At 40.7% G+C, this 24,292-nt stretch overlaps 1 protein-coding gene across 1 annotated transcript; it reads right to left on the bottom strand.

Moving 5' to 3' along the window:
- Window positions 1-254: 254 nt before the first annotated feature.
- On the bottom strand, window positions 255-19,580 carry LOC121377974. The gene is made up of 8 exons (XM_041506070.1): window positions 19,367-19,580; window positions 16,722-16,948; window positions 15,545-15,673; window positions 13,737-13,857; window positions 12,819-12,986; window positions 5,960-6,091; window positions 2,192-2,374; window positions 255-683 (listed from the first exon to the last, which is right to left on the bottom strand). Exons 1-8 carry the CDS (start codon window positions 19,578-19,580, stop codon window positions 457-459), a joined length of 1,401 nt encoding a protein of 466 aa, XP_041362004.1. The 3' UTR covers window positions 255-456.
- Between the last annotated feature and the right edge of the window lie 4,712 nt (window positions 19,581-24,292).

Here is a 24,292-nt window from a genome sequence, read left to right as displayed (position 1 = left end):
GGAGAACAGTAATAGTTTGAACTCAACAGTAATAGTTTGAACTGACCGTCGGTTCAACAAGAGAACAGTAATAGTTTGAATTAACAAGGGAACAGTAATAGTTTGAATTAACAAGGGAACAGTAATAGTTTGAACTCAACATAATAGTTTGAACTGACCGTCGGCACGACAAGAGAACAGTGATAGTTTGAACTCAACAGTAACAGTTTGAACTCACCATTGGCTCGACAAGAGAAAAGTAATAGTTTGAGCTCAACAGTAATAGTTTGAACTGACCGTCGACTCGACAAGAGAACATTAATAGTTTGAATTAACAAGGGAACAGTAATAGTTTGAACTCAACAGTAACAGTTTGAACTGACCGTCGGCTCAACCAGAGAACAGTGATAGTTTGAACCCAACAGTAACAGTTTGAACTGACCGTCGGCTCAACCAGAGAACAGTGATAGTTTGAACTCAACAGTAATAGTTTGAACTGACCGTCGGCTCAACCAGAGAACAGTAATACAGCTCCTCGTTGAATACGGGCGGCTCGTTGACGTTCAACACGGTGAGGAGGATGTACTCGCCCACGGAGTCGAGGAAGCCGTCGTTGAGAAGGCCGCTGATGTTGTACACCTGTGTGTTTTCTGCGTCCAGCAACGTCGCGCCTGAAGGGACCGTCGCTAGCTTGATACGTCGAGCTTAAAGTATAATATAAACAACATTTATCCATTAATTTACCCATGATATCCATTTCATAAATCCATGTCATAATTTAGTGTATTAACGCGGTTAATAATGGTATGCAAATTTAAAGGTATATGCAAATTTGTTGTCATGGGTCATTTGTTTACAAACTAACAATACCTGTATACCTGAGCGTAACGTTTTCATAATATTTAGTTACAATGCGTGACGTCAAACTAATTTGTGCTAATCGTGATAACGTCATATTATCATATATCACGTCATGTTACCGATGGAGGCGAGTTTAGTTCTGTAATTTATTAAATATCGAATGAAAATGTTAGAAGTGTTACAGGATAAATAGAATTTGCTACTCGTGTTGTGTAATATGTAAAACATCAACCTCGTATAGTTAATCGGCAGGGCAGTGCAGTACAATACAGTTCAATACAATGGAGTGCAGTGCAGTACAATACAGTTCAATACAATGGGGTGCAGTGCAGTACAATGCAGTTCAATACAATGGAGTGCAGTGCAGTACAATGCAGTTCAATACAATAGAGTGCAGTGCAGTACAATACAGTTGAATACAATAGAGTGCAGTGCAGTACAATACAATTTAATATAGTATAATACACTATAGTACAGTACAATACAGTACAGTACAATACAATATAATACAGTATCATACAATATAGTATAGTAAAATACAGTACAGTACAATACAATACAATATAATACAATATAGTACAGTACAGTACAGTACAATACAATACAGTACATTGCAATATAGTACATTACTGTGCGGTTGAGTACAGTACAAGAGTACAGCACATCACACTACAGTGCACAATACAATACAATACAATACAATACAATTTAGAGAAAGGAAAAGAAAAGAAAGGACGAAATAAATGAATATTCATTTATTGACGCCTCAGTACATTAGAACTATTGTTATTTGGTATCTAACATGTAGTCATTTTGACATTTTGGAGAAAAGCTACTTCTATAATCACCTTTTTTTAATATAGACAGGACAGAATATACCACAACCTTTAATTTACCAGTCGTTGTGCAATGGTTGGGACGGTACAGTACAATATCGGAGAGTGCATTCGTTTTGAAACAATACTCGAGGCCTAATTCACAAAGGTCTCTTAGGCTCTGTTAGACAACAAAACATCCTCTTTGCAAGTCTTTTAGGATTGCACTGCGAGATCACTGAGTTGTGAGAATTTAGTGAGTTAGGCCCCAGGAACACTTTAAATAAAAGACAAACTATACTGAGAATGTGTTTTTTTTTCAAAATGATATACATCATGTGTGTTTGTGTGTGCATGTGTGGATATGTGTGTATATGTATTTGTGTTTGAGTGAGTTTTTGTGCGTGTGGTTTTGTTTGTTTGCACGTATGTATTTGTCACATTGTATGTGGGTATAAATGTGTAGGTACATGTAGGTAGCTCAATTGGTTGGTAGGTAAATATGTAGGCAGGTAAGTAGGTATTTGATCACTTACAGTTCTGCTCATACACAAACTTGTAGGCCTCAGACACTGGGTCGATGGTAAAAACTGGGGCCAAGGTGGAGAAGAGGTCAGGGTCGTTGTAGCTGACCACGATGATGGTTTGACCACCGACAGCATTCTCTGGTATCGTCAGATTTACTGGTAGATTGGTGAACTGTGGTCTCGAGTTGAGGTCTGTAAGAGAAAAACAGTTCTATAACAATGGTATTGTCAGATTCAGTGGAGGGATGGTATTGTCAGATTTAATGGAGAGATGGTATTGTCAGATTCAATGGAGGGATAGTATTGTCAGATTCAATGGAGGGATGGTATTGTCAGATTCAATGGAGGGATGGTATTGTCAGATTCAGTGGAGGGATGGTATTGTCAGATTCAATCAGATTCAGGGAGGGATGGTATTGTCAGATTCAGTGGAGGGATGGTATTGTCAGATTCAGGATTGGTAATTGTCAGGGATGAGGGATGGTATTGTCAGATTCACTGGAGGGATGGTATTGTCAGATTCAATGGAGGGATGGTATTGTCAGATTCAATGGAGAGACGGTATTGTCAGATTCAGTGGAGGGATGGTATTGTCAGATTTACTGATTGGTGAACTGGGGTCTCCAGTTGAGGTCTGTAAGCGAAAGACAGTTCTATAACAATGGAGGGATGGTATTGTCAGATTCAATGGAGGGATGGTATTGTCAGATTCACTGATTGGTGAACTGTGGTCTCGAGTTGAGGTCTGTAAGAGAAAAACAGTTCTATAACAATGGAGGAATGGTATTGTCAGATTCAATGGAGGGATGGTATTGTCAGATTTAATGGAAGGATGGTATTGTCAGATTCAATGGAGGGATGGTATTGTCAGATTCAGTGGAGGGATGGTATTGTCAGATTCAGTGGAGGGATGTTATTGTCAGATTCAATGGATGGATGGTATTGTCAGATTCAATGGAGAGACGGTATTGTCAGATTCAGTGGAGGGATGGTATTGTCAGATTTACTGATTGGTGAACTGGGGTCTCCAGTTGAGGTCTGTAAGCGAAAGACAGTTCTATAACAATGGAGGGATGGTATTGTCAGATTCAATGGAGGGATGGTATTGTCAGATTCAATGATTGGGATGGTGTGGTCTCGAGTTGAGGTCTGTAAGCGAAAGACAGTTCTATAACATTGGAGGGATGGTATTGTCAGATTTACTGATTGGTGAACTGGGGTCTCCAGTTGAGGTCTGTAAGCGAAAGACAGTTCTATAACAATGGAGGGATGGTATTGTCAGATTCAATGGAGGGATGGTATTGTCAGATTCACTGATTGGTGAACTGTGGTCTCGAGTTGAGGTCTGTAAGCGAAAGACAGTTCTATAACAATGGAGGGATGGTATTGTCAGATTCACTGATTGGTGAACTGTGGTCTCCACTTGAGGTCTATAAGAGAAAAACAGTTCTATAACAATGGAGGGATGGCATTGTTAGATTCTCTGATTGGTGAAAAGAGATCTCGAGTTGAGGTCTTTAAGAGAAAAACAGTTCTATAACAATGGAGGGATGGTATTGTCAGATTCAGTGATTGGATGGTATTGTGGTCTTTAAGTTGAGGTCTGTCAGAGAAAAAACAGGGATGGTATAACAATTCAGTGAGGAATGGTATTGTCAGATTCAATTGGAACGGGTCCATTTGAGGTATTGTCAGATCTATAACAATGGAGGAATGGTATTGTCAGATTCAATGGAGGGATGGTATTGTCAGGTTTAGTGGAGGGATGGTATTGTCAGATTCAATGGAGGGATGGTATTGTCAGATTCAGTGGAGGGATGGTATTGTCAGATGCACTGGAGGGATGATATTGTCAGATTCAGTGGAGGGATGGTATTGTCAGATTTACTGGGAGATTGGTGAATTGTGGTCTCGAGTTGAGGTCTGTAAGAGAACAATCCTATAACAATGGAGGGAAGGTTGGTTGGTTGGATGGACGGATGTATGGATATACAGATGTATGGATCGACGGATGAATGGTTTGATGGTTGGATTGATTGATGATTGAATGGTTGGTTGAACTGATGGATGATGGATTAATGGGCAGACGGGCGTATGAATAGATGGATGCGCGGGAAAATGGATGGATGTGTGGATGGAAAAACAAGGAAGAATGGATGGATTGACGGATGGATGGATGCACGGACGGACGGATCAGTATAAACTATGATATAAACTTAATATAAAATATTACTGAATTCTGTATAAAATATGTAAACGCAGTATAATGTACAATGTATACAATATAATATATACTCAGTATAAAATATTTAATCTGTCTAAATGTTCACGCACACTCCTTATAAATAATTTAAAATCAGTATAATATGAGTTGAAATTAGTATAAATATTTAAATATGTATAAAATATCACGTAAACACCGTATAAATGATCTAAAACAATTATAAAATATTAAATAAACTGATGTAAAATATTATTTAAATCTGTATAAAATATCATGTCAACTTAGTACAAAATATGTAAACTCAGTATAAAATATTTAAATCAGTATAAAATATTTAAATCAGTATAAAATACTACGTAAAATTAGCATGAAATATGTAAAATCAATAATGAAATATGTCCTTAAAGATGCAGACAATAGTTTCAGCCCGTAAAAATGGACACTGAATTTAGTTAAAGGCGCGGACCCTAGTTTGAGTCCGTGAAAATGAACACCTAAGTTTATTAGTTAATCTGCAAATCTGCAAACATATTTGGATATGATTATAACAGAGAGAAGCTAGTCTGTGATGTTTACATGGGGAAATACCGCCTAAAAATAATTAGAGCTTGTTTCAATAACCAAAAAAAAGAAGAAAAAAAAGAAGAAAGTTTGTTTTATTTAACGACGCTATTAGAGCACTTTGATTTTTTTTTTATCTTATCATCGGCTATCGGACGTCAAACATATGGTCATTCTGACACTGTTTAGTTTTTAGAGGAAACCCGCTGTCGCCACATATGCTACTCTTTTACGATAGATAGCAAGGGATGTTTTATTTGCGCTTCCCACAGGCAGGATAACACAAACCATGGCCTTTGTTGAACCAGTTATGGATCACTGGTCGGTGCAAGTGGTTTACACCTACCCACTGAGTCTTAGGAGCACTCACTCAGGGTTTGGAGTCGGTATCTGGGTTAAAAAATCCCATGCTTCGACTGGGATCCGAACCTAGTACCTGTAGTCCGATGGCTTAACCACTACGCCACCGAGGCCGGTGTTTCGATAACCATTACCGTTTTTAAAATGATGAAAAATGCATTTTTTGGGTATTACAGAAAACCTGCAAGACTAGAACCACTTCAGGTTTACGAAAATGAATATTCTGAATAATAAAATGTAAGTATTTCTAACTTAAATTATTTAAAACGACCCCAATAGTGAACAAAATACGTCGTAGTGTTTAAAAACCCTTAAAAAATAGACTAAATCTCGACTCCATAACCGTTAGTTCTCAGACACACGTGCGTTTTCAAAAACACAAAACATGCATTTAGTGGTATTAGAAACGCCAGGATGACTAGAAACACTTCGGATGTGCGGAAATGGATAATCTAAACAATAAAATCTAAGCAATGTCTGATTTCAGTTGTGAAAAACGGCTCTAATAATGAAAAAATATGCCTTAGCGTTTACAAACTATAGGATCTGTCACTTTAATATTGGCTGCATCTGAACAGACCGAGTAGCAATGTTTGTCATTGCGTTGCTCTTGACGACGGCTGCCTACTCACTGATCATCCTAATTGTCGTCGTGTATGGTCCAGTGGTTAGCTTGCCGTCGGACACGTTGGTCTTCACGAGGACGGTGTCGTAGACGGAGTACCTCAAGTCTCGAATGGTCTTAACAGTGGCCTCTGTTGAAGCTGTCGACAAAAGAGGAAACGCATAAGAGTACGAGACGGAATGGCGGGGTGGGTTGGAGTGGTGGTGGTGGTGGTAGTGTGTCTGGGGTGAGGTGGGGGTGTGAGTGGGGGTGGGGTGGGGGTGGGGGTGATGTGGGTGTTTTAACTGGCTCTCTAGTGCTGGAGGGAAATCCTCAAATTCGGGCAAAAACGATAAAGATATATGAGCTAAATGAGCTAACCTGAGACATTTTTACCATGTATTTTCCATGTAATCTAGCCCCAGCAATCCATTTAAAAATGCATTATGATTCGTTTGCACCCCTATATAGCTGTCTGGATGTAATGCTAATATGAATAAATGTTGTTATCCATATCCGGGCATTCGTTTAATTCGGACAAAAATTCAGCGTGCCCCCCCCCCCCCCCCCCCCCCCCCCTTCTACAAAAATAGTTGCCCGTAGACCTATTTCAGCAGGGGCGGATCCAGGACAGATTTTACGGAGGGAGGTACTAACGGGGAAAGGGTGTGAAACAACTTGTCAATAGGGCATTCCAATAACCAAATAAATAAAAGAACAACAAACACACATTTTACACAATGACTAATTGCAGTCTAACAAATGGTTAATTCAACACTTGGCCAAGCTGGGGCGTAGCCAGAGAGGAGAAAAACCCGCCGAGGCAAACCCAGACCTGTAAAATAAATATCAGTGTCATGGGAAAAATAAAATAAATCTGGGGAAATTCCAAACGAGGTAAGCGCCTCGGCTGCCTCATGCTGGCTACGCCATTGCCAAGAAATATTGAGGAAAGAGCAGATTTCTGTTCTGCTTAATGACAACACTAGAACTTATTGGTTCATTAACCATCGGCTATTAGATATTAAATATTAGGTAATTATGACATGTAGTCTTCAGAGGAAACCCGCTATATTTAATGATGTTTCCATTTGCAGCAAGTGATCTTTAAAACCAATTTCCCTTATTAGACAAGATAGCACATACCACGGCCTTTGATATACATTTTTTAAAAATCTATGACTATATAGTGTCTAAAATATGGTTATTGCGACACTTGGTGGAGAAGTGTTAAATATAGACAGCTTACTCCCATCGAATAGGGGGCGGGACGTAGCCCAGTGGTAAAGCGTTCGCTTGATGCGCGGTCGGCCTGGTATCGATCCCCGTCGGTGGACGCATTGGGCTACTTCTCGTTCCAAACAGTGCTCCACAACTGGCGTAACAAAGGCCGTGGTATGTACTATCCTGTCTGTCGGATGGTGCATATAAAAGATCCCTTGCTGCTAATCGAAGAGAGTAGCCCATGGAGTGGTGACAGCGGGTTTACTCTCTCAATATCTGAGTGTCTGATGCCATATAACCGTAAATACAATGTGTTAAGAGCGTCGTTAAATAAAACATTTCTTTCATTCTCACCGAATAAGCAGCAAGGGATCTTTTACATGCATTTTTCCCACAGACACCAGCCTCGGTGGCGTCGTGGTTAGGCCATCGGTCTACAGGCTGCTAGGTACTGGGTTCTGATCCCAGTCGAGGTATGGGATTTTTAATCCAGATACCGACTCCAAACCCTGCGTGAGTGCTCCGCAAGGCTCAGTGGGTAGATGTAAACCACTAACACCGACCAGTGATCCATAACTGATTCAACAAAGGCCATGGTTTGTGCTATCCTGCCTGTGGGAAGCGCAAATAAAAGATCCCTTTCTGGCTGTCGTAAAAGAGTAGCCTATGTGGCGACAGCGGGTTTCCTCTAAAACAGTATCAGAATGACCATATATTTGACGTCCAATAGCCAATGATAAGATAAAAATCAATGTGCTCTAGTGGCGTCGTTAAATAAAACAAACTTTACTCCCCCCCCCCAACAGACAGGACAGTACATATCACAGCCTTCCATGTACCAGTCGTGGAACATTGGTTGTAACTTGGGGCTCCTTTAAGGGGGGGGGGGGAGGGTTCAGTCATATTACCCTAAGCGCTAAAGCCCGACACTGAGCAACACCACGGTCCACAGCTAAATATTATGTGTTAAATAGCCATTATAAGCCATGTGCTATATAGGGTCCTAGTGCACCCCGTTCCTCACAACTCTACTACATTATGTTTTTAAAAGATCTAATATATCCTGAACATGAAACTAACTGGTAACAGTGACAACAATGAGATCAACAACTCATTTGTCACCAGTGTTTGGGGTACCCTAAACAATTTTTTTGTTTTTTTCAATGACGCCAAGCCATAATTGGTACCCTGAACGTTTTGTGTACCAACATACCCACACATACGTTGGGAGCATGCATTATAAATCAATCAAAGCTTATGGTCTACTCGACCACATGACATGTCGTAATGTAGAAATCCACTAAGCACCCATAACTTAGTCATCTTTAAGTGACCATACCCAAATTTCCCTTACGACACCCCCCAACCCCCCTCCCCCCCCCCCCCCCAAATATGCCAATTTTTATAATATTTTATTTTTCAGAAGACCACTTCGAATGTCTCTCACCTGCGTCCTAGTTCCTCATATTCTACACTATCGTAACTTTCATTTGACTCCAATGTCATCATTACAGTTAAACGAGGGGTCATGTTTTGAACATGATAGGGCTTTACTGAATTTTACTCTCGTATTCCGAAATATAGGTCCCAAATTTGTAGTGTTCACTTTTTGTTCGAAGTTGATTCTCATTGAACTTTTTCCAAAGAATCGCATGGTGCAAACCGATTTTGAATAATTTGATCCGAACATGATACCCGGTCTCCCAATTATATTTTGAGGGGTTAGCTTGAAACTTACTTATATTTGTAAATTCTGGTATTATGTCCATTTAAATTAATTCAAGAATGGCTAATTCAATTAAATATTTTACACAATTACAGATGGCCGCCATATTTTCAACATTTAAATAGTCGCCATAGGTTGAACATTTAAATGGCCGCCAAAATAGTGAAAAGTTCTGATGGATTCACTAAACCCATTTCAAAGCCTCTTAATATATTTATCATACATGTATACTGCTACAGTATTGTAACAGGTAATGTGAAATGCACAAATGAACTGAAAAATTACTTAAAAGGATCACCACAAAAAAAAAATGGTCGCCTAGAACAACAATATGTGCCGCTTCTGCAATAAATATATAAGATAAAGATATTAAAGTAATTTGAAATAAATTTGGTGGACCCATCAGACAATTCCACCATTTTTGAACAATATGGCGGCCATCTCTGATTCTGAAATTATTTGATTTTAAAGGGACATTCCTGAGTTTGCTGCAATTTTTAATAGTATCGACTAGAGATTACATATTACATTACATATCAAATATATTTTTATGCATAAAATATTAGTGGCTGTATATTAAACGTGTTTCTGATATTTGTACTAGGTTAAATTTCATTTTATTTCCTAAAATATATTGTTTTTCGTACGTACGAAATTATTTAAAGACAAAATCCAATTTGGGCTTCTTACACATATTGAGACGACCAGAAGCACATTGAATATACAGACACTAATATTCTAAAGAAGAAAACATATTTAATATGTAAGTTTAATCGTAGAAATATTTTATTAGTCGGAAACATCTTACAATGCAGCAAACTCAGGAATGTCCCTTTAATGCCAGGTACACGAGGGTCTTATGTAGTTCATTGCCTAATTATTATAGGCTGTTGCGATACTTTATCTCGTGTTAAGCTCACGCCACACGATACGAGTTTCTCGTACAAGAACAGCCGATTGCATAGCAACCAATGATATCGAAATGTTATCTTGTCACCGGCCTCGTTGGTGTCGCGGTAAAGCCATAAGACTGATAGGTACAGGGTTCGCAGCCCGGTACTGGCTCCCACCCAGAGCGTAAGACCACTACACCCTCTTCTCTCTCACTGACCACTACTAACTAACCCACTGTCCTGGACAGATTGCCCAGATAGCTGTGAGGTGTCTGCCCAGGACATCGGCCATGAACCTTAATTGGATATAAGCACGAAAATAGTTGAAATGATTGATTGATTTCAACTCATTTTCGTGTCGGTATATTAAAAATAAGGTTCAAGCACGCTGGGATCCTGGGCCCACACCTTCCAGCTATCTGGGCTGTCTGTCCAGGAAACCAGTGGGTTAGTTGCGTTGTTTGTTAGTGGTTAGTGAGAGAGAAGATAGGTGTAGGGTGGCCCCGGTACACCTACCCACTGGGAGCGTAAGAACTCGCTCTGGGTTGGAGCACTAACCACTAACTGCGAACCCTGTACAGACTACCAGCCTGTAGGTGTCCCAGATGGCTTGAACCACTGCGCCACCGAGGCCCGATAGTTGAAATGAAATGAAATATCTTGTCGCAATCGGCTATCCTCGTGGCTATTGTCGTACGAAGCACTCGTATTGTGTGGCGTCGCCTTTAGAGATGAACATTAATTACGTGGCAACATCGGCTACTTCTACCATATGGCACAGGGCAGAGATGGTGGGATAATTTCATTCATTTCAACTTATTTTCATACTTATAATCCAATTAAGGTTCAAGCACGCTGTCCTGGGCACACACCTCAGCTATATGGGCTGTCTGTCCATGACAGTGGTTTAGTTAATTGTTAGTGGTTAGTGAGAGAGAAGAGGGTGTAACGGTCTTACACCTACCCATTGAGTCGTTAAAACTCGCTCTGGGTTGGAGCCGGTACCGGGCTGAGAACCCTGTACCTACCAGCCTTAAATGTCCGATGGCTTAACCACGACGCCATCGAGGCCGGTGTTATGGGATCTATCTCAGTCAGTCGAACGATCGGGTCCTAGGATCGAACCCTCCTCGGTGGACGCCTTCTTTGAAAAATAATTTCTTCCCAACCACTACCTCCACGACTGATATATCAAAGATATGTGCTGTCCTCTATGTAATTAAGTGCATATAAAAGATACCTTGCTGTATATTATATAATAAAACATATTTTTTGTTTAACGACACTACTAGAGAACATTGATTTAGTAATAATCGGCTATTGGATGTCAAACATTTGGTAATTGTGAAATGTAATTTTAGAAAGGAAACCCGCTACATTTTCCCATTAGTAGAATGGGATTTTTTTATATATACTCCATCCCACAGACAGAACAGCACATACCACGGCCTTTGATATACCAGGCGTGGTGCACTGGCCCACTGCCTCCACAGCTGATATACCAAAGGCCATGGTATGTGCTGTCCTCTTTGTGATTAAATACATATAAAAGATACCTTGCGGTTAATGGAAATAAAATGTCGCCGGTTTTCTTAAGACTATAGATTAAAAAGTTTATTTGTTTAACGAACCACTATTTTGATTTATTAATTTTCAAACATTTGGTAATTAGACATAGAGAGGAAATCCGCTACATTTTTCCATTAGGAAGGGGATTAGCAAGGGATTGTTTATATGCACCATCCCAGAAACAGCACAGCACATACCGCAGCCTTTGATATACCAGTCGTGCTGCACTAGTTGGTACAAGAAATAACCCAATTGGCCCACCCAAGGGGATAGAAAGAAAGAAAGAAATGTTTTATTTAACGACGCACTCAACACATTTTATTTACGGTTATATGGCGTCAGACATATGGTTAAGGACCACACAGATTTTGAGACGAAACCCGCTGTCGCCACTACATGGGCTACTCTTTCCGATTAGCAGCAAGGGATCTTTTATTTGCACTTCCCACAGGCAGGATAGCACAAACCATGGATCACCTTTGTTGAACCAGTTATGGATCACTGGTCGGTGCAAGTGGTTTACACCTACCCATTGAGACTTGCGGAGCACTCACTCAGGGTTTGGAGTCAGTATCTAGATTAAAAATCCCATGCCTCGACTGGGATCCGAACCCAGTACCTACCAGCCTGTAGACCGATGGCCTAACCACGATGCCACTGAGGCCGGTATATATACATTTAGAATGCTTAAACACCTGTATTTAAGAAAAACAGGCTTCATAAATTCGGCCCATACTCTTTTGGTGAATTTACTGATGTACATGTATAACACTTTAACAGTCTCAAATTTTGTATAAAATTACTTCGCTATGCTACACAAATTTGTGATGGTTATACTTCGATAAATTAAAAAACAAATTACACACAATTCTTATGTAAATCATGTTCTAAATTTAATGAGTGAATGAAAAATAGGTTATACAAAATGAGACTTGTATGAGGAAAGCATTCATGAACAAAATGATTGTTTGCATAATTTCTGAGACTTGTTAGTACTGGGACGAGCGTCTCTCTGGGAAGATCTAGTGCTGCCTTCTATTGGCAGCAGAATTGGTCATCAAGTGCAGTGAAACGATCCCTTGCTGCCAATCTGTAGCAGTATCACACTTACCCATTACCATGCGAAAACCATATGTTTAAGACATGTGATCAGTACACTGGTTATGGAATGCTGTGGTCACGTTATATGGTTGTATTAAGGATCCTAATGCCACACTGACCAAGGTCGAGTACACCATTATGACCAGTGCAGATGTTTAATACATGTAATAATATCACAAATTGCATTTTTCATATTTTTAAAAACGAATGTGCGTCAGAGAAGTAGTGGTTGTTGATTCGAGTTCTAGTCGTCTTTTAAGGATATTTTTCAGTTTTAACATCACAGACTCTTGTTTCACTCTGTTGTAACTTTATTCAAGTGTTACAGGTTTGTAGATTAACTAAACTTAGTGTTTATTTTTACGAGTTGAAACTAGGGTCAGCGCCTTTAATTACCTCATCAACAGATGTCATGTCATAGAAATAGTCCTTCATGCAGGCCAGCCGCGCTCCGAACTTGGTCTTCGAGTTGGGAAGTCCAAAGTGAATCACTGCAGTCGCATCCACAATTGCCAGATCAATTAAACATTCATCATTAGTTACTGTAAACAGAAGTAAACATTTATTCTTGAATATATCAATATTACAGTTTCCAATAAGGAAAATAACAGTTTGCAACTGGAAAAAGACATCTGCAATTTACATGAGATTATCAGCTATGAACTGCTCGATAATATTATAATGAAAAATATTTGACTTAAATTCACTATCAGACCCTGGTTAACCCTTTAAAGATACTTTTAGTTATCACTTCATACATCATTAAATACAGCTTTGACTGTTAACAATATAAAAATAACAAACTGGGACAGGAAAATATAAACACAATTAAAGTTTGTTTTTGTTTAACGACATTACTAGAACATACAGTTTTATTAACCATTGGTTTATGGATGTCTAACATTTGATAATTTTGACATGTAGAATCACAGAAAACCCACTACATTTTTCCAAGGGATATTTATCTGCAGTTTATAAACACACTATCAATTAAACTACTGGGCCGCAATTTCACTAAACATTGTAAGCCTAGTTTTGCACATAAACGTAAATCTACGACTAAAGCACATTTCTTATTACTATTATAGTACAACAAATATAGTTAGAAATACACATATTTCATTTTCTTTTGTCTTTAAAATAATCCAGCTTCCGTAATGATGTAATTTTCTGCATCAAATTGATGCCAAACACATGCAAACGTACGACAGGTATAACTGCTAGCAGCAGACGTAAACTTACAATGTTTAGTGAAATGGGCCTCTGCCCTGTAAATAAATGACGTATGTTACCTAGGACAACGCAAGATTCTCTGTGGTCCATCGTGTTCCACTGGTGCACACTCTGATCTTTGATGTGTTCCTCAGACCCAACGTGAACAGCCAGGGACAGAACACTCCTCGTTGACAGCAACTGCAGCACGACAAAGATCAGGGTGAACATTTTACATGCTAATTAGAGCTACATGTACATGTAGCTGTTATACAGCAGGCGTGGACTTAAGAATACTGACGATAATTTATCAACAGATAACTTAAAATCAGAAGACAATAAATAACCTGTAGGTTGTATGGAAGGAAATGGTTTTATTTAACGACGCATTCAACACACATTTTATTTACAGTTATATGGTGTCAGACATTTGGTTAAGGACCACACAGATATTGAGAGAGGAAACCCGCTGTCGCCACTTCATGGGCTACTCTTTTCGGTTAGCAGCAAGGGATCTTTTATATGCACCATCCCACAGACAGGATAGTACATACCATGGCCTTTGTTACACCAGTTGTGGAGCACTGGTTGGAACAAGAAATAGCCCAATGGATCCACCGACGGGGATCGAGCCTAGACCGACCACGCATCAAGCAGATGCTTTACCACTGGGCTACGTCTCGCCCGTTGTAGGTTGTATGGTTACTGTAACTTATGTTCATACAGTCTGTTGTTGAACAGAGTAAATTCCAGGCATTTAGTTTGCTGAACCAATAAAAATAAAGATTTTACTAAAGATTTCAACAAATACACTAAAAGAATAAACTAAACTAAAATTTCTTTAAAGTGATACCCAAATGTGGGATAACATATTGTTCTCTCTTTTTTGAAACAACCACATCAATGTCACTAGCTAATAAAGAACACTAATTTGTTGAGAAAGAAAGAAAGAAGTGTTTTATTTAACGACGCACTCAACACATTTTATTTACGGTTATATGGCGTCAGACATATGGTTCAGGACCACACAGATTTTGAGAGGAAACCTGCTGTCGCCACTACATGGGCTACTCTTCCGATTGGCAGCAAGGGATCTTTTATTTGCACAGCTTCGCCGCCATCGGTAATAGAGTCGTTGCGCTTCCCACAGGCAGGATAGCACAAACCATGGCCTTTGTTGAACCAGTTATGGATCACTGGTCGGTGCAAGTGGTTTACACCTACCCATTGAGCCTTGCGGAGCACTCACTCAGGGTTTGGAGTCGGTATCTGGATTAAAAATCCCATGCCTCGACTGGGATCCGAACCCAGTACCTACCAGCCTGTAGACCGATGGCCTGCCACGATGCCACTGAGGCCGGTAATTTGTTGAGAGGTGAGAGGTTTACCTGATGTATGTTGAAGACTTCACTCATCTGTTGAGAAGTGAGAGGTTTACCTGCTATATGTTGAAGACATCACTAATCTGTTAAGGAGTGAGAGGTTTACCTGCTGTATGTTGAAGACGTCACTAATATGTTAAGGAGTGAGAGGTTTACCCGCTGTATGTTAAAGACGTCACTAAGCTTTTACGGCGTGAGAGGTTTACCTACTGTATGTTGAAGATGTCACTAATATGTTAAGGAGTGAGAGGTTTTCCTGCTGTATGTTAAAGACGTCACTAATATGTTAAGGAGTGAGAGGTTTTCCTGCTGTATGCTTCAGACTTCACTCATCTGTTACGAAGTGAGAGGTTTACCTGCTGTATGTTCACAACTTCACTCATCTGTTAAGGAGTGAGAGGTTTACCTGCTGTATGTTGAAGACGTCACTAATATGTTAAGGAGTGAGAGGTTTACCTGCTGTATGTTGAAGACATCACTAATATGTTAAGGAGGGAGAGATTTACCTGCTGTATGTTGAAGACGTCACTTTTGTCTGATGTACAGATGACCACCTTCTGGCCTGGAACAGCCACCTCGTCTATCAAACCACAAAGTTCAGCAAGGCGTTGTGAACTCGAACACAAGTGAACTATCTACAAATATGTAAACAAGCTCTAATTATATTACAAAACAAATGACATATCCAGGTCTTCTAGATTATGGTATCCATGGCTAGTGATATTCAATGTTCATGTTCGCTGGTGCACGAATGTACAGGGGTGGAACTAGGGAAACCAGCGGTGAGTATGGTTCAGCGACGAGTCACGTTTCCTTCTACAGCGACGTGATGGATGACAACGTGTTTACAGACGCCGCAATGAACGTTTTGCCAACAACTGCGTCACCCAAGTTGACAGATTCGGAGGGAGTGTCATGATGTGGGAAGCCATCTCATACACTGGCAGAAGTGAACTTGTGTTCGTACAAGGCAACCTAACAGCTGTACGCTACCGGGATGATATTCTTCGCAGTCACATGCTTCCCATTGTGAATCGACAGAGAGAACTCTTTCAGCAGGACAATGCCAGGCCGCATACGACACGTGTAACAATGGATTTCCTACAGAATGAGAACATTAATGTGCTGCCATGGCCATTAAGATCGCCAGATCTCAACCCCATTGAACATCTATGGGACGAACTGGACAGACGTGTACGCCAGCGTGACCCGGAGCCTCAAACGCTTCCGCAACTGTCACATGCACTGCAGGAAGAATGGGCTAGGATTCCACGTGCCCGGATTCAGAGACTCATTCAGTCTATGTCAAGGAGATGTCACGCAGTGATTGCTGCTGCTGCTGGTGGCCACACAAGGTACTGATTTCAGCGCCCTCGTGCGACGCTGTTTGGTGACGAAAACGCCCCCGTCAGTCCATAGCAAGAACATTGTTACATAATCATGTCAAATTTGATTGTGATACGGTCATAAATAACTAAATTATGCCACTTTGTATTAAGGAGATATTTCCATGAATATTTCGCTTATGCGTTTCTTTTTTGACAGAGTATACACACACACACACACACACACACACACACACACACACACAGTTGAGGTTCAATCATGCTACCCTGGACACAGGTTTTGACATTTCCATTTTAGCTTGATTTTTGTGCTCATATGCAATTTAGGTTCAAGCACGCTATCCTGGATACACATACACGACATATCTGTGCTAGCTCTACGTTTACCTCCCGGGTACTTGGTGATCGTCGGTGCCAGGTTTGGCAAGATGTCGAGTTCCAGGATTTCGCTGGCGGTTACAGCGGGGTCGGTCGATGTACACTTGATAGTCAGGAGGTAGGAAGATATTGTATTAAAATTCAGCACCGCATTGTTAACCCCTTCGCTGAAGTACACGTGGAAATCTGAAGTAAAAATAAAATGGCAGAATTTTGTCATTGTTTTGTTCATATTTCTTTATTAAATTATATAGTGTGTTTCAAACGAATAGGCACTGTACTCCGGATCTAATTTAGAACTGCAGTGTTAACCCCTGCGCTGAAGTACATGTGGAAATATGAAGTAAACATACTGCATATTAGACTTATATAATGCACATACGGTTTGAATTTACGAAACCTGTTTTTGTTAAACGCCGGTATTTAAGCATTACAAGTAAATGTATATATATAGTTTAGAAAAAAAGTTTGTTTTGTATAACGACACCACTAGAGCACAATGATGTATTAATTAACGGCTGTTGGATGTCAAACATTTGGTAATTTCGACATTAAGTCTTAGAGAGGGAACCCGCTACATTTTTCCATCAGTAGCAAGAGATCTTTTATATGCACCATCCCACAGACAGGATAGCACATACCACGGCCTTTGATATACCAGTCGTGGTGCACTGGCTCACTGCATCCACGACTGATATACCAAAGGCCATGGTATGTGCTGTGCTCTCTGTGATTAAGTGCATATAATAGATACCACTCCACAGACAGGATAGCAGATACCATGGACTTGTTACACCAGTCGTGATGCCAAAATATCTCAATGGGTCCACCGACGGGGATCGATCTCAGACCGACGGCGCATCAGGCGAGCGTTTTACCACTGGGCTACGTCCCGCCCTGCAGTTTACAAAGAAGGAAATGTTTTATTTAACGATGCACTCAACACATTTTATTTACGGTTATATGGCGTCAGAAATATTGTTAAGGACCACCCAGATAATGAGAGAGGAAACCCACTGTCGCCACTTCATGGGCTACTCTTTTCAATTAGCAGCAAGGGATCTTTTATATGCACCATCCCATAGACAGGGTAGTACATACCACGGCCTTTGATATACCAGTCGTGGTGCACTGGCTGGAACGAAAAATAGCCCAATGGTCCCACCGACGGGGATCGATCCCAGACCGACCGCGCATCGAGCGTGCGCTGTACCACTGAGCTACATCCTGCCTTGCAGTTTACAAAGACAAAAACAGACTGTGTAAATTCGGCCCGTATTTGTTTTGTTCGTCCTTCCATTAGTCAGGGGGCGGGGCGTGGCCCAGTGGTAAAGTGTTCGCCTGATGCGCGATCGGTCTAGGATCGAACCCCGTCGGTGGACCCATTGGGATATTTCTCTTTCCAGCCAGTGCATCACGACTGGTATATCAAAGGCTATGGTATGTGTTATCCTGTCTGTGAGATGGTGCATATAAAAGATCCCTTGCTACTAATGGAAAAATGTAGCGGGTTTCATCTGACTACGAATCAAAATTATCAAATGCTTGACATCCAATAGCCGATGATTAATCAATCAATGTGCTCTAGTGGTATCGTTAAACAAAACAAACTTTAAAAGTGTTTAACGACACCACTAATGCTCATTGATTTATTCAATCGAAAAAGAGTAGCCCATGAAGTGGCGGCCGAGGGTTTCATCTCTCGTTATTTTAATGGTCCTTAACCATATGGCTCACGCCATATAACCGTAAATAAAATGTGCTGAGTGCGTCGTTAAATAAAACCTATCCGTCCAAATGACAATCAAATTAAAACTAGCTCCACTATTACATGTGGATCTAACAGCAGCCAGTTGGAGCTCATGTCCACCAATCAAATTAAAACTAGCTCAGCTATTACATGTGGATCTAACAGCAGCCAGTTGGAGCTCATGTCCACCAATCTAATTAAAACTAGCTCCACTATTACATGTGGATCTAACAGCAGCCAGTTGGAGCTCATGTCCACCAATCAAATTAAAACTAGCTCATCTATTACATGTGGATCTAACAGCAGCCAGTTGGAGCTCATGTCCACCAATCTAATTAAAATTAGCTCCACTATTACATGTGGATCTAACAGCAGCCAGTTGGAGCTCATGTCCACCAATCTAATTAAAACTAGCTCCACTATTACATGTGGATCTAACAGCAGCCAGTTGGAGCTCATGTTCACCAATCTAATTAAACTTAGCTCCACTATTACATGTGGATCTAACAGCAGCCAGTTGGAGCTCATGTCCACCAATCTAATTAAAATTAGCTCCACTATTACATGTGGATCTAACAGCAGCCAGTTGGAGCTCATGTCCACCAATCTAATTAAAACTAGCTCCACTATTACATGTGGATGTAACAGCAGCCATTAGGAGCTCATGTCCACCAATCCAAACCTTACTTGCAGAATCATGCCAGTGATTTGAAAATAATTTGAAAACATTCCGAATTATCCTGATTGGTGGACATGAGCTCCAACTGGCTGCTGTTAGATCCACATCTAATAGTGGAGCTAATTTTAATTGGATTGTCCAAATGAGTGATGAGGCGGACGATCTCAGTACCTACCGACGTTGAGAAACTGTCTGACGACAAGGAACGGTCCGAGGACGTTGGTTGCCAGGGGGGTGTTGGGCTTCACGGAATCCAGGTTGCATGATTTGCACGGTCTATTTGGTATTGCTGGAGTTGCAGCTGTGTCGGATTCCGTACACGAGACGGTGGCTATGTCGATGAGACCAGCCGAGTTCTCGTGCAGCGTCAACACCGGGAACGGTATCATCGTTACGGTGAATACCTGAATAATAATAATAATAAAAAAGAATTAGAAGAGTTATAAGGTTTGTTTTGAAGAGGGTTTCCTCTCTAAGACTATATGTCGAAATTACCAAACGTTTGACATCCAATAGCCGATGATTAATAAATCAATGTGCTCTAGTGGTGTCGTTCTTCTGACAGACCTTGTTGATTTTACCGGCCTCGGTGGCGCAGTGGATAAGCCATCGGACTACAGGCTGGTAGATACAGGGTTCGCAGCCCGGTACAGGTTCCCACCCTACCGGCCTCGGTGGCGTCGTGGTAGGCCATCGGTCTACAGGCTGGTAGATACAGGGTTCGCAGCCCGGTACAGGTTCCCACCCTACCGGCCTCGGTGGCGTCGTGGTAGGCCATCAGTCTACAGGCTGGTAGATACAGGGTTCGCAGCCCGGTACAGGTTCCCACCCTACCGGCCTCGGTGGCGTCGTGGTAGGCCATCGGTCTACAGGCTGGTAGATACAGGGTTCGTAGCCCGGTACAGGTTCCCACCCTACCGGCCTCGGTGGCGTCGTGGTAGGCCATCGGTCTACAGGCTGGTAGATACAGGGTTCGCAGCCCGGTACAGGTTCCCACCCTACCGGCCTCGGTGGCGTCGTGGTAGGCCATCGGTCTACAGGCTGGTAGATACAGGGTACCGGTTCCCACCCAGAGCAAATTTTAACGACTCATTGGGTACGTTTAAGACCACTGCACCCTCTTCTCTCTCACTAACCACTAACAACTAACCTACTGTCCTGAACAGATAGCCCAGATAGGTGACAGGACAGCGTGCTTGAACTTTAATTGGATATAAGCACGAAAATAAGTTGAAATGAAATGTTTTGTTTTGTTTTACGAGGGGCGAGATTTAGCTCAGTCGGGTTTTTTTTCGTTCCAACCAGTGCACACAACTGGTAAAATACCGTAGTATGTGCTTTCCTGTCTGTGGAAAAGTGCATATAAAAGATCCATTGCTACTAATGGAAAAATTTAACGAGTTTCATCTGACTACAAAATTACCAAAATGCTTGACATCCAATAGCCGATGATTAATTAACCAATGTGCTCTAGTGGTGTCGTTAAACAAAACAAACTTTAAAAGTGTTTAACACGACACCACTAATGCTCATTGATTTATTCATCGTCGGCTATTGAATGTCAAACATTTGTTCTATTTTTTTTTCTCTTATCTTAGAGGAAACCATTAGCTGTTAAGGATCTTTTACACGCACTTTCTCACCAACAGAACAATACATCCCACGGCCTTTGATATACTAGTTTTGCTTTTGCTGGAACGGAAAAACGATCGCTCTAGTGACTGAGCTAAACAATTTATTGTATCAAGTATTACAAAACACTAATAGCAAAGCATAAAAATACATCTCAAGAAAGATATACCTTGATTTCATCCTTTAGTTTTCTAAATTAAAGTGGTGCCAGCGTCTGTTGGATGATGTAACGTTTTGTTTCTTTTGGTTAACAGAGAGGCGCCTCTGGAATCATTTACATACGTTTCACTCTGCCAGACTCACCAGACGCACTCCTCTTTCCTCTAACCTTGCCAACGTTGGATAACCCTTCGAGGGGCACCAAGACTGGAGGGCACGACGGTTGGGTTGGCCGGGGGGGGGGGGGGGGCTTGGGGGGGGGGGGGGGGGCTTGGGTGGGTGGGGTGTATGCCACCGGAAATAGGATAGGCGCTTAGGGCGTAGGCGGTTTCGACCGTAGGGGGAGTTTAGGTTTGTCCGGGGGACTGCCCCCCCCTCCCCTCCGGGGACTCCCCCGGTTCTGACCACACCGAAGTTCCCAATACGATGGGTGCCCCTTATTAACACTCCTTCCCCTAACTAAACAAACTTCCTGTGGCGGGTGCCCAACCTCCCAGTGATCAACCTCCTTACAAAATTTAGGGCTAACTAGAGTTTCTGTATTTTTTTATTATTTAGACTGCCCGATCAAAAATAGCGTCCAAACCTTCTATTAAATTATATTTAAGTTTATTTCTTCTTTTTTGGAAAGACGCTAATAAAATATAATTATAGTAGTCCTCTTCCCCTTTTTTTATAAAATCAAAATTGTCCCAAGTAATTTCTGCCCCGGGTTGGGCCACCGGCATCCGGAGGTCGAACCCGGGGGGGGGGGGGGGGGGGGGGGGGGGGGGGGGACATGCTCGAAACCTTAGTGGTATAGGAGCATGTAAAATGTCGCAAACGCAATCAAGAAAGATTGCTTTGTTTAATGACACAACTAGAGCACATTGATGTATTCATCATTGGCTATTGGATGTCAATATTGGGTAAAAATGTTTACTCGTAGTCTTAGAGGAAAGCCGCAGCATGTTTCCATTAGCAGCAAGGGATGTTTTATATGCACTTTCCCACAGGCAGGACAGCACATACCACGGCCGTTGATATACCAATCATAGTGCACTGGTTGGGACTGAACTAAATAGTTTATTGCTGTTAACAAAACGTGATGTGATGTTTTATGAATTGGACCCATAGATCCCAAGAACGTTACAAGCTATGGTTATTTGATGTATAACATAATGTTATTTCGACCACTTCGTCTAGAAAACCAGTTAAGAGCACATAGGTTATTAATATGCCCTTTCCCCCATTTAAACAGCAGAGCATATACCACAACCTCTGAAGTACCCTCCGTGGGGTACTGAACAGGAGGAGTGTATTATTGATGGGGTCACTGAGGACGGTCGTTAGTCATACAAACAGACAGGCAGACAGACATCCGGACGGACAGAAAGGCAAACAGACGGACGGACAGAAAGACGGACCGAGAGACAAAGATATACAGACATAGATATACACAGATAGATTAATATATATAGTAATTGAAAGACAAACAGATGGATGGAATAAAACAAAGTATAACATGAACACGCGTCTCACACATCAAAACATGTTCTGAAAATAAATGTCTATAATTATTGAATATAATGTAGGTAATGTAATGAAATATAATATAATGTAATGTATAAACGTAACGTAACGTAACGTAACGTAACGTAACGTAACTTATTACCTACAAGGTACAGCATAACGAGGGTTATATTTATCGTACGATTTCCCTCGTATGTCATAACTAAATCGTATGTCCTCCTGGCATTGTCGTTTAACGACTGGCTGTTGTAAGAGTACATTTCTTTCTGATTGGCTGACACGACATTCCATGGATACTACTTTCTTCATTCATACATTTTTACTACGAGTGTAAGCTGATCACATGCCGTAATGACAAATACGTGTTTTTAATTAATTTAATAAAACATTAATTGATTATTTATGATAACTTGAATTATATTACGATGTACATTTGTAGTTGTGACACATCAAACACCTAATTATGAATATAACGTTCATGACTGTTTGAAATCAATATTATACTAAGGTCGACGACAGTCACCTTTCGCCCCCTTGTTTTGGCTTCGTACATAATAAATGTAGCATATCTTACCGTAATTTCACTTGAAAGCCATATTTAGTAAAAGGTACAATGTTTTAATCACAAGATTTTCTTCAAACACATTCAGGTGCATTAGTAATATTCAAAAAAAAAAAACATTCAATAGCAATTTTGCATTGGAATTTTTCCAGCATTCTTAAAACGGAAACGTCATGTACCCAATTTATAGTTATTGTAAGGAGATGCAAAGTGACGTCATTGAAATACTGACGTCATTCAAATTCAAAATTAGCTATATTATTACAAGGCTTCGCCACATTAAAATAAAAACTGGTCTACTAACCTTGACCCCTGTCAAATTTCTATAACAAGCAGACAACACTGTTTACAGGTCGGTTTTTTTTTTTTCTTCATAATGATATATCTGGAGAAAATATTAAGTTTAAGTTTTAAAAGATGAAAGAAATAAAAAGTACCTTTTGTCAATTTGATCATATCAAAAAATTACCGTTGGATATATTTTATTTATTGTGTACGAAGCCAAAACAAGGGTCCAAAAAGTGACTGTCGTCGACCTTAGCACACAAAATTGTGTAGAACGCAAAAATTATCGAGTAAATGATCTCGTCAAAATTGACGGAAGACTTGTTGGTAGGGTGCTTAGCATTATCCAATCCCTGGGAACATTTAATGTCTTAAATGTGCAAGGTACTTTCAATATTAACGTTTATCCGCAATCAAAATCCGCGGCAGCTAGCAGTGTTGTGACTCCGTCACTTGACCCTCAGTAAGCTTGACTGGTTCGTTGCAAATGAGGTGAACCACAACATTTACTGTTTCCTGGTTATTACTTAATACATTTAACTCGTTACTAATTAATTCAACTACTGTGTATTTGTTTGCTTTTTAGTATACATGTTTTACAATTTACAGCTGTTGATACATGTGTACTCTTTAGTTACGGGCGTATAAATATGACGTCACTTTAGAACGGGTTGCGATTTGGTTTTCAAGACATCAATGAACAAACATTACTCCGCCGTTAAGGAAACCTTAGTTTGTAAACAATGACTGGAATGTTCATTTAGCAAGACAGTTCTACAGTAATAAACAGAATATTACACTCGTGTCCATGACAGACGATGTTTACGACACTCGTGCCTAAATTATCGCATTTCCCTCGCTCTCGCTCGGGAAATATGATAATTTAGACACTCGTGTCGTAAACATCGTCTGTCATGGACAAAAGCTCATAAAATAATAATAAGTTGTGAA

The sequence above is a fragment of the Gigantopelta aegis genome, chromosome 7, assembly GCF_016097555.1.
Source record: "Gigantopelta aegis isolate Gae_Host chromosome 7, Gae_host_genome, whole genome shotgun sequence".
In the NCBI taxonomy this organism is placed as follows: Eukaryota; Metazoa; Mollusca; class Gastropoda; order Neomphalida; family Peltospiridae; genus Gigantopelta; species Gigantopelta aegis.
This window is presented reverse-complemented; position numbering and strand designations above follow the sequence as displayed.